The sequence below is a fragment of the Aricia agestis genome, chromosome 1 (genome assembly GCF_905147365.1).
Source record: "Aricia agestis chromosome 1, ilAriAges1.1, whole genome shotgun sequence".
In the NCBI taxonomy this organism is placed as follows: domain Eukaryota; kingdom Metazoa; phylum Arthropoda; class Insecta; order Lepidoptera; family Lycaenidae; genus Aricia; species Aricia agestis.
The window spans coordinates 21,222,040-21,234,205 of NC_056406.1; the positions used below are offsets into that span (position 1 = coordinate 21,222,040).

Below are 12,166 nucleotides of genomic sequence, written 5' to 3' on the forward strand. Positions count from 1 at the left end.
GCTAGTAGAGTTATAATTTTTTTCCTGAATATCTACGGCCACTAATACAATGTCCCTATGTTTTCTTTTTTTTTCATAATTTAATTATTAAATAAGATATGAACATTCAAAAACCCAAAAAAATGGCCAGATTTTCCGCTGTGTTCAAACGTCCAGAAAACAGATTTGGATAGATTATACAAAAAAAGCAAAACATAGGAACACAGCTCAAGCCCTTTTTTAATCTTTAATGAAAAAAGTACTTAAATCGGTTAAGTTTTGGAGAAGGAATCAGGGGACAACGAATCGTTGATTTTCTGGATTTTCTGCAGTTGTCTCTATCGCGTTCTGCGGTATAGGCTTGAGGTAAGGGAGACAGCTATAGATATTACACGTACTTTTTTTTCATTTCTCTAGCCCCTGGTGTATCCTCTTAAATCCATTCACTTTACGTCCTTGTACTGACTGTATAAGGCCTATTATCACACGTCTCTACTTATAATATTGAGTACGTTGCTTATATTAAATTGGACGCTGTTAAGCATTAGTGCACTAACTCACAAAAAATTACGTAAATGCAGTTACGTTCTTTATATGATTTAGAACAAGACTGCATTCAACATTTTACAACAAAAAATTGTGGGTTAGGACACTATAATGCCTAACAGCAACCATTTAGCATTTCGGGCCTGTTTTACCACTCCCTCATAAGTGTCGAATAAGCTATCCACAACTTACCTGACTGACACTCCATACTTCATATGTTAGATAAGTTGTGGATAGCGGATTAGGTAGTAGATAAGGAAAGAAAATGTATCAACATAGCGTGAAAACAATATTAGGGGAGAATTGAGCTTCATTAAAACAATGTGCGAGTCGTCCTTGCTGTTATGAACTAATGATTTATGAAGTTCACTCGAGAGGGTTGCCGAAATAAAATGCAAATTTATTGTTCTTTTGGATTCTGAATAACGATAAATGAATGAATTGAATCATCTTAATAATTTTGAAAGAATTAATCATAACACTAACAATACTCGCGCAACACGCAAGTGGGATGGTTCCACAATTTATACTACACACACACACAGTACACGGTATACAATAGTTCTTTCGTTATTCACAAAAAGATGAAGAATGATATTTTGTCATTTGATTGTCATTAGCTTTGTCCACATTGTGCCTTTTTTTGTTCATCAAGGGCATGCGTTATAGCGCAGTCAACAGCGAACGTGAGGCATGCCCGTGATGCGTATTGAAATCGGAGCGCGCGCTATGACAATTTTCTTTCAACGCGGGTGGATTTTGACGCGCGTTACGGGCATGCCTCACGTTCGCTATTGACAGCGCTATAAGGCATGCCCTTGATGAACAGAAAAAGGCACAACGTGGATAAAGCTATAAGACACTTTTCTTTCAACGCGGGTGGATTTTGACGCATTCAATTATTGAATATGCCAAACGAAAGTTGAATAAAAAGAAGATGACGAAAATTTAAGATGAAATTGCATAAAGTGGACATAGCTATTGACCTTTTGTGAAAACAAGTACCTACTCAAAGTAGAAAACTACAAATAACTTGAGGCTTTCAGCGGTAATAGGCATATATTACGCGATTTGAGTAACTTAAGTAGGTACTGAAAACTACGTTTCGCATTTTATCAGATCACACTGAAACTAAAGAATGGATTCAGAGGAAATTTCACCATGCTGAATAGACAATTTTAAGATCATCGTGAGCTTTAAGTTTCGTTACAAAATCCTGGGAAGAAAAATGTTTGTAGCCTAAAACTAAAACAAATCTTACCCAAATGTCCACCAGATGTCGAAGCACATGACGTTGAGCCAGGCGAACGCGGCCACGAAGCCGAAGTAGATGCCGTAGCCTGCGCAACAATAAACACAGATCGGCCGACTCGTTTAACAGTCATCGGTAAACATTTACATAACATATTTTTGTTCTCAAATTCCTTTCGCACCATAACAATAACCGTGTGAAATATTTAAGAAACATATGCGATTGGCGCTGTTGTTGTATGCCCAACACAGGCGCGGAAGTCGGGGACTAGTCTATGTCGGGGATTTCGTAAATGTGATTGATTGAATACATTAAGTTATCATGCTTGTCATATAATTAGGAATGTTTTAAACTAATATTGTAGTTTATTGATTGTAAATTGTTTAAAGTCTAAATAAAGTTTATAACTCAAAATTTATTTCCAATTCGCTACATCATACATGATACGTAACGCTATAATTTTCTCAATGTCCAATAAGGGTTTTTTTTGCCCCTAAATGACAAATTATAAATAATTGTGAGCAACCTTTTCATCACATCCATCACACCTTTCAAGGATATACAACGGTTTTTTTTCCACGTAAAATAAATTAAATATTCAAAGTTATAGGATGCAAACGTGAAAAGTCACATTGACCTGTAACCCGATACAACATGAATTTGATTTGGATGTTGCGTCATCGTTAATTCAATAACTCACTCGACGTTATTAGCACAGACAAGTTGAATATACAATTAAGTTATAGTAATCGTTAACCGTTAATGCAAACAGATGCAAACGGGAAAATTTAGTTAAGTTACTGATATTTTAGTGTCCTTACGTTATGAATGTTATGATATTACTTAAGTATGTTATGTAAAATATAAATTAACGTACTTATACTACAATGTTCCGAATAGTATAGAAGGGCTTTTCGCAATAGAGAAACGAGCACGTTGTGTGATTTCCTAATACGTTCAATGACAGATTGTTAGATGTTGTCATGTTGCAAGGCAAAAATTTCATAAAAAAATCAGAAGAATTCAACCAGCGATTTATGAAAAAACCGGGTAATCACTAATCACCCTAGTGTGTTCTAAACGCGAAGATTCTATGCTGATGTTGTGTATTGATTGATTGATTGATTTCCGCAATTGGAATTGGAAAATTCCGCCTGGCATCTTGTACTTAAACATCATCTTACCGAGGGCAGTGCAGACGGTGTTGTCCTGAACGGGGCGGTACTGCACGCGGGCGAGACAGGCGCAGGCCAGCAGCATGGTCGCCACGTGGCAGATCAGGTTGCGCCCGTGCAGGTTCCGCAGCTCCGGCAGCGCGCAGTACACCACCAGCGTCAGCGCCAGGCACACGCTCGATACCGTTATGATCTGTTAGGAGATTCTCAAACTACAATGATGTTATGTCAGTACTATAGTATGATTCGCGGTTAAGAGTTCAGTATAATATGGCTCCACGTCGGACCATAATGCTATAACAAAGCCGTATGTATGCACACTATCAGAAGAATATGCATGAGCGATCAATGATCAATATCATAGACGAATACCTAAGGCTAACGTGGAGAGGCCCTAATTATTGGTCATATTTTTATCATATAGAATTATTTGTATGTCTTAAAGCCAGTGAGAAAATAATTTTATCTTTCACCATAGTACCTATCAAGGAAAACTTACGTAAAAAGATATCCGGAAATCCTTAGTCAAAATGCCCGGAAGAAAACAAAGCAAGGCTGTGACTATAATATCGTTGCTGGGGCAGTGGCGGCGGTCGAACATCTCCAGGCAGTAGGTCTTCGTGACGGAGCCCCAGTGTTCCAGGTAGGCGTCGTGGGTGAGGCTGTGGAGGTCCTGGTATATGGACTCGTTCAACGCATACCTTCCAGCGGGACACTTCACCCCAAAACGAAGACCCATCACATCTGCCAAAGGACTTTTTATTGAATAAATGTAGTCTTTAAATATTCAAACATCGTTTCGTGTCAATGGTTAAAATTGCTTGCTGTGGTCGGTTGCTCCACAACATAGAAAACATTGAGAGCTAAACTCTACTAACTTTAAGGAGCCGGGTGCCATCGAAATTCTTATAGTACATACGTAATACGAAAATCATTTTCTCATACGAAAATATTTAACATGTTTAAGTTATTTTTTAGCTACCTATGTATGAGAATTTCGATGGCACCCGGCCTCTTACGTGTGTATGGGTAGTTTTGTTACACCCTGTATAATCGGAGGTATTAACATACAAGGTGTAACAAAACTAAGTAATAATACTTAAGGGTGTGTATGTGTTCCTTGTAGTGAGTTCACTGTGAAAGTAACAGCGCTGAAAGACCATTTTAATAATATTTTTTTCACTTTTGTATGGGGAAACTCGTGACGCTGGGGCGCTTTCCCACACAAAAGTGATAAAAATTTTTGGTATTTCAGCACTGCTACTTTCACAGTGCACTCACTACAAGGAACACATGTACACCATAAAGTATCATCACTTAGTTTTGTTACACCCTTTATAGATAGACTTAAGCTGCTCTACCCTGTAGAGCCTACATTTTCGATTGCCTAAAGACGAAAGTAAAATAAATTACAATAATACATAAGTTATATAGACATAAGTTATGTTCAAATATACCTAAACAGCCATTAATCAAATATAAACTTAATTAACAGCTTCTGTCCATTGTTGTAGTCTTTCATGTTATTTTAATTGCATTTTCACATCTGTACAATAAATATCATTTTACACCAACTTATTTCTAAGTATGCACTTAATTAAAAATATATTTTAAATAATTATTATACACCACTACCGTATCTGCTCTGTACCCACAACCACCATTGTATCAGTTTTTTATCGTTCTGAGAACAACAAAAAATTATAAGGAATTCGCTTACACATTGTTTGATTCAAACCATGAATTACTCGTATGATCATCCAGTTTTGGTCTCAAATTTCTTATCTTAGAACGCAGGACGCCTGGGATTATTAAGATAATTTCGATCACAGACCAAATTTTATACGTGGGAGAGCCATGCTTCGGCACGAATGGGCCGGCTCGACCGGAGAAATACCACGTTCTCACAGAAAACCGGCGTGTAACAGCGCTTGCACTGTGTTTCGCCGAGTGAGTGAGTTTACCCTATTCCCTTCCCTACCCTCCCCTATTCCCTTCACTTCCCATCCCTACCCTCCCCTATTACTCTATTCCCTCTTAAAAGGACGGCTGCGAGTGTCCATGGGCGACAGGAGTTACTTTCCATCAAGTGACCCCTCGCTTGCTCGTTTGCCCCCTTATTTCATTAAAAAAAATCTCTTGATCTAATCCTAAATCTATCGGATTTTTGCGATGAGCCCCGGCACGGCCCGTCTCAATGGGCTCACTCCTTAAATCTGCTGTATTCAGTACATAAGTGTGTGTCTACTATCTTACTTTAAATATCAGCTAGTTTTAAATACACATAAAAACTAGTTTGATAAACTTGGACTGGTTAAAAATTTAGCATCCTAAAAAAGCAAAAACTTATTGAGATAATTTCGATCACAGACGAAATCTCTTGATATCCTAAATCTATCCGACTGTTTCAATTCATTTATTCAAGAAGACTAATTCATAGTCTTCTTGAATCATCTATCTTATCATCAATCTAAATACAATACGGAAACACATTGAAAACATTGAAACTTTATTTTAGGATTTATTTACATTCACTTGCCGCAGCCAAAGATTTTCGTAAATAATTTTTCATCGATGGCCTTTTAACACGAATGTAATGTAAGTGATGATTTGATCATCTGAAGGCAGTGAGTAGCCACATCAATCAAATAGAGTTCTCATTGCATTAATACTACGAGTATTTTAATCTGATTATATTTATCGCTTCATTGCCAAAATTATCTACTGCTTAAACAACTTATTATATTGTTACAGTCGTAGTATAATAATAGCTCCCACACCAGTTTCGGTGACGGTGGCCGGTTTCATTGAAACCAGGCTAGCTGGCCTGGAGTAATTTTATAGTGCTCAAGTGTGTGCGCAGTACACAAGAGCACTCTCTATTCCTTTACTCTCATAACCCAGTGGGATGGAAGACCGACACGACCGGCGCAAGACCGACTTTTTACATGCCCATCCGACGCATGGATCATCATACTTGTCAGACAATCAGGTGATCAGGCTGCATGGTCCTAACCAAACTTGGAAATAATAATTTGTTTCCAACGCGGGAATCGAACCCACGACCTCCGAGTCAAGAGCCGCGCTCTACACCACTAGACCACGTCGTAGTGGGTAATTAATAAGAGTGCTATATTATTTTGTTTGTCTACTAGTTACCTATGTTTCTTGTTATTTGTTACATGTTAGTAAATGGCTTTATGAAGACGACTTGCGTAAATAAGTCGTGATCATAACCGAACAAAGATCATAATATTTTGAAATTCATTTGATAAAAAATATAATATCTACTCACCTAAGAAGTCCTTTCGATCGGTAGTCAATTTTAAAGGATCTAAATATTTGGAAAGGTTGTAAAAAACTCCGCTGTCTTCCTCATTGGGTACACATCTGCTGATGAAGGCGTTGCAGTTGCTCACTCGGAAATGATGCCCGGGTGGACAGCACTTGGCGACACAATAAGCACCAAATTTTTCACAATCATTTGTACACACTCGAGCGACCAGTCCGTTGCTATTGTAATCCCTGTCAATACACCACTCCCCGGGTAACGCGATACTTTTCCTGTCGCTCTCCTTCTTTACGGCCACCAAATTACTTCCGTCTATATCGAGCGTGTACAGACTATCGTGTAATTCGACGGCATACTCTCCATTCTTACAATCCAGTCCGTACTGAACCTCGTATAAGCTGTCGTTGCTCAATTTAAAGCCCCAGTCGAGGGGAACCTCCCGGTGGGACTCCCTGCACTGGTGGTACGTCCTGTCGTAGCGTTCGCCTCTCGGACAACATTTGCGGACGCGATGCAACCGGAGAGCGGGCTCGGGGTAGGTTTTGTTCGTAGCGGCAGTATCACTACAACTTAGAGCTACAAATTTTGGAATGTTTTGTTTCATGCTCCCGTTAAATATTTCAGCGACGAGCGTATCATAGCAAAGTTCGTCCCCCGCGAAGAGAGCGTCGTCCGCTTTGTTCAGCGCCGTCGTCTTCGGCTCCTCGCACTCGACCGGCATACCCTCGTATATCTCGACACCGGCTCCTACGTGTACGGGGTCCTCGGTGATCCCGTACGCTTCCGTCAAATTTTTCCGATCGACGCATTCGTACCGTACACTGGAATTAACGTCGTCGGTGACTCTTATCAGGCTGCGGTCTTCCGAGCAACATTTGTTGAATACACTGGAGTTCGTATAGCTCACTTCACTCGCGAAAGCTAACGTCGAAAAAAATATGAGCCCGTCTAAAATCGGCTTCCACATCTTAATATTTGGCCGCGCTCCGGGCGATCTCGAGAGTGAGTTTCGGCTACAACAGGTGGCGAGCGTCGATCGACGCGGAATGCATTGTTTATTTCAGGGCTCGGCGTGTACGTGCGATGTATCTCGTCGATACCGAGTGAATGATGGTCGGGCTGGCCCCCCGGTCCTCCACACCACGGCCCCGCTCGCCGGCGACCGCCCGAGCCGTAGTCGGAGGCTGCTACGTCCTTGACGGCGGACACCGCTGAGTCGCCGACTGACGAGTGACGCCCCCGATTTCGGCGCTACGAGCACGCGTTCGATTTTGATATCAATTGTTTCGAAGTTCGAACGAACTAGTATCACCGTGAATTAGTATTATGAAAATAATAGAATGTTTTGCAAGCCGTGCACACAAATAACTGACGGTAAATTGTAAATAAAAATGAATTGATAACGACTCGATATCAGTGAGTATAACAAAGATGACGATTGAAGTCTCTATCGGATACTGATAATCGGAAATCGGTCGACAATCGACGTAGTTCTAAGAATATTTAGGTAAGTATAATAATATATCAATCGTTGATATCACGCAGTCTATGAATATAACATTATCTTCAGATTTTATGACAAATTAAATGAGCTAGAGATATGTAGGTATTTAAAAACGGTATTTTTATGCAATGCAATGTTGCGTTAAATGTATAGTTTACGAGTACCTCAATGAAATAAAATGAACAGTTTTTCAGGTACCAAGGGGTAAAAACGGGACCCTGTTACTTCTGACTTCGATGTCTGCAGGGCTAAAATGGTCGCTTTAAAGAATCATGATATGAATCATAATATGATTCATTTTTTTTAAATCGCAAAATGCAACTCTGCTTGAAATTCATTTCTGTATTTTTGTACTGATTTGACATTTCTCAGTTTGACAGTTTTGACAATTCATTTGCTGAATTAATTGAGAGGAATTGCTAAATGTGACCATTTTAGCCCCGCTGTCCGTCTGTCGGTCTGTCTGTCTCCAAGCTGTCTCTAGGCTCAAGAATGGTAATAGCTAGAGAGTTGAAATTTTCACAGATTATTTCTGTTGCCGCTATGACAACAAAATATACTCAAAACAAAATAAATTAAATAAGTACTAAATATTTAGGGGAGTCTCCTATACAACTAACATGTTTTTATAATATCAATAACGGCAATAGGTAGGTAAAGTAGGTACTTGAAATGTTTACAAAATAAACAGTTGTATTTATACTTTAATAATTAATAATAAAATTAATATGAAATAAATTATTAAGAAGGGCTCTTATCACAATAATTTTTGCCTATTATTGCTCTGTAATAGTACAGAACCCTTCGTGCGCGTGTTTAACTCGCACTTGACCGAGTTTTTTAATAGCTCCAGCTTGTTTTCTTTGTTAACTCCATTATGATTTATCTATTTCAAAATAAATTTAGACGTGGGAGAGCCATGCTTCGGCACGAATGGGCCGGCTCGACCGGAGAAATACCGCGTTCTCACAGAAAACCGGCGTGAAACAGCGCTCGCGCTGTGTTTCGCCGAGTGAGTGAGTTTACCGGAGGCCCAATCCCCTACCCTATTCCCTTCCCTTCCCATCCCTACCCTCCCCTATTACCCTATTCCCTCTTAAAAGGCCGGCAACGCACCTGCAGCTCTTCTGATGCTGCGAGTGTCCATGGGCGACGGAAGTTGCTTTCCATCAGGTGACCCGTTTGCTCGTTTGCCGCCTAATTTCATTAAAAAAATATATTATATATATTTGATAAGACTTCAGTAAAAACAATGTTATAACTTTGTACGTATCATTCATTAAACAAAATGTTTTTCAGAATTACTTATTGAACAATCGATTAGGTTTGTTCCCTGTCTTTCAAGGATATTATTTTAACTCTACTTAGTAGGTACACTTATTAATAGAGCTTATAAAATCTAAAAAAAAGAACTCAAAATATTACGTAGTTATTATCGTTTTAATTAAATGCGTAATAAATAATAATCTTTATCATTGATCAGATGCTTGTCAAAATATTCTTTGTTCTATATTATCATTTATCGTGCCACAAGTGTTCATGTCGTGTTAAATGATAATCATAATAATATTATGTTGCTTAAAGCTTATATTTATGTTTGCGCTCCCAGACAAGGGCGGCGGTGGTGGCTGTCAGTTGGATGACTTGAGAGTTCTAGGAACGACAGACACACGCAGCCACGCGGCCAAGTCATCCAACTGACCGCCACCGCAGGCCGCGGTTGTCTGGGAGAAGCTTTAAGCTTAAAAGCATGAAATTAGCATGGACGAGCATTTTTATTTTGGCGGAAAATGTATTTAAAAGAAATATCTTTATTATAAGCGTATTTCTGATTAATGCAGATATAATAAATATTGTAATCACCACAGACATAGATCAAGATAAATACCGCATGTCCCTCCATTTGTATGAAAACGAGCGTGCCACTTTTTTCCTACCTACTGTGACATGACGTACCGATGATAAAAAAACGTGTCAATTATAATAGGCCAACGTTTCTATTCTAATTTCTACAGCTCAATAGGGCTCAATTATTAGGCATTTTTAAAATAGCAGACTAAATAACTAGACTTTAGAAAGAAGAGCATTGCTCGTCATTTGGGAACGCGATATGGCACGCGAAGTACATACACATGCCGTATCTATCTTGCTCTATGTATGTGGTAATAACGCATTACTACGTCGGCTATTGTTTATTTTTTCCTATCTTAGTCTTACCTGGAATATAAAGGAAAATTTGAAAGTGAGATTAGTGTTTTGGATTATCCCACTACCGGGATAATCCAAAACACTGTGATCTTCCTATTTCTCGAAATAGAGGAATAAGTAGTTATTTTAGAAGTTGAATAATTATAATACCTACAATAACTTTAATTTATATGTCTTTTACTTCGTTTTCTCACGTGCATAATGTTTTTATTATTTTATTGCACGGTTAATATGCGACATTTGAATTGGTAGGTAAATTTAAATTAGTGTGTTTGTTTAGATTTAAAGTAGTCTTGTTTAAAATTAAAATAGATTGTGATAAAAATGTATGCGCCAACAGCTCTGGATTTATGTATAGGCAGTATAGGACATGGCCTATGGGCCAGGACCCTGTGCGCCAGTCAAGTGCGAGTAAGCGACTCCTGGGATTCCTGATATTATACACCATCAGAAAAAGTTAATAGGGGGATGGCAGTCCTACGTTATTTGGTCGCCTTACGTCTACTCAACTTTAATTGAGATTTGTCGGTCGGGCTCGACATAAAACGGCCTTTACGCAGGTGAATCAATTTATCTGAGAGTACCATTTTATTAGTATACTTAGGGCCTGTTCCCCACTTTCTGATAAAGTGGCTAATAGGTTATTCACAACTTTTTTGACAGATTCTCCATACTTGATATGTCAAGTTAATTGGTGGATAGCCTTATCAGGAAGTGGTAAAACATGACCTTAATAATTTTATTCCCTTTTATATAATTACTTGAATCTTCAAAAGATAGCTTAACACACATAATCAGGACGGGTTGAAAAACAATGCTATGTATAAATTCTTAATTTCTTTATTTATCATACTGAAAATTACAATAAAAATAACTAAAGTGAAAAGTGATTTTGGCACATGATTCACATATTTTGATATGGCTAATGTATAGTTTCTTATGTCAATGGGCTAATAATATTAATGTCATAAACATTAATTGGCTGGTTGGCTGGTTTACACGTACGCGGTACGGTACCTACCTATTAAGTTGATAAGTAGTCAACTAAATTGTAACTTAATTTTAAGTTGTTAATTGTATGTAAACACAAAATTTTGTAGCAAGTAACAAGTTAAAATTTAGTAAATACTAAACTAGATGACAATTAGAATTCAGTTACTACATATTATCTACTTAATACGTGTAAACCGGCCATAACACTAAATCAGGCGATCAAAAAGACAACTAAAACCAAAAAATACGTGTAAACTCCATGTAACGTCACTCTATTTAACGACAAACTCTCTAAAACGTCGAAATCAATTGATTTTGGTTGGTTTAGCTGTTCTACCATACAATGATACACTCTACATAGCATCACAACCACTCTAGATAGCGACAAAATCACAACGATTGATTTATAAAAAGTAACTTTTAAGTTACTAAAATTTAGTTAAAAATGCGCAGCTGTGTACGTTTTTTGTCGCATTGTTATCCTAGCCTGCAATAAACTCGACTTTCGGCATCATGCATTCCGAACTTTCTAAGAAATTCTTTCTTTAGTTTTCAAATTAGGATTGCTTGCACGTATAGGCTGTTTTTGACCATAACTATTAAGAAGGAGTCATGGATTATTATCTATCCGTTATCATATTCTCAGTTGAACATAAACTTTCAAACTGTAAATATGGTTAGTAATAGAAAATCACTGTATATTGACGAAAAAGTTTCGATTTTTCTTCTCTCCATTTAACGACAACTCTCAATAACGTCATAAATTGCACAGTCCCTTCAGTGTCGTTATATAGAGTTTACACTTTATTTTGTTTAGAGTATGAGCAACCAAATTGTTGACATGAAAGTTTAGACACAAATTAAATAAGTTGTGGCTTACATTATTAAAAAAATCACTGGGGAGTATAAACCGCCATAATACACAAATAATAATAATAAAAAAAAGGTAAGTAGATAGGTACAAAAGTTTGGACGGTAGCAAATTTTATGAGAAGCGTCGTAGAACCGTGTAGATAGAGTAGCGCGTAGTTTTGGTATTTTTGTTCCTAACGGTCATGGAAGAGAGATAAATCAAAGAAAATTTTAGTACTAATTAATAATAGTCTACTGCTACTCCAATATTATAGTGTTATTTTTTTTTTTAATTTACTCAGGCCTAATTTCACCAACGTCTGTTAGTGTTAACAGCTTGTTAAAATGTCATGTATTTTCTTTCA

At 37.8% G+C, this 12,166-nt stretch overlaps 1 protein-coding gene across 1 annotated transcript in view; it reads right to left on the reverse strand.

Moving 5' to 3' along the window:
* Positions 1-7,304, reverse strand: part of LOC121732821 (probable G-protein coupled receptor Mth-like 3) — a gene marked incomplete at its 5' end in the record, with an annotated part of 32,868 nt that extends 25,564 nt beyond the window's left edge. Inside the window, 4 exons of the mRNA XM_042122817.1 lie at positions 1,787-1,865; positions 2,962-3,145; positions 3,452-3,696; positions 6,248-7,304. Coding sequence (XP_041978751.1) covers positions 1,787-1,865; positions 2,962-3,145; positions 3,452-3,696; positions 6,248-7,304 — 1,565 coding nt within the window. The remainder of the gene's footprint in view (positions 1-1,786; positions 1,866-2,961; positions 3,146-3,451; positions 3,697-6,247) is intronic.
* Positions 7,305-12,166: the final 4,862 nt, after the last annotated feature.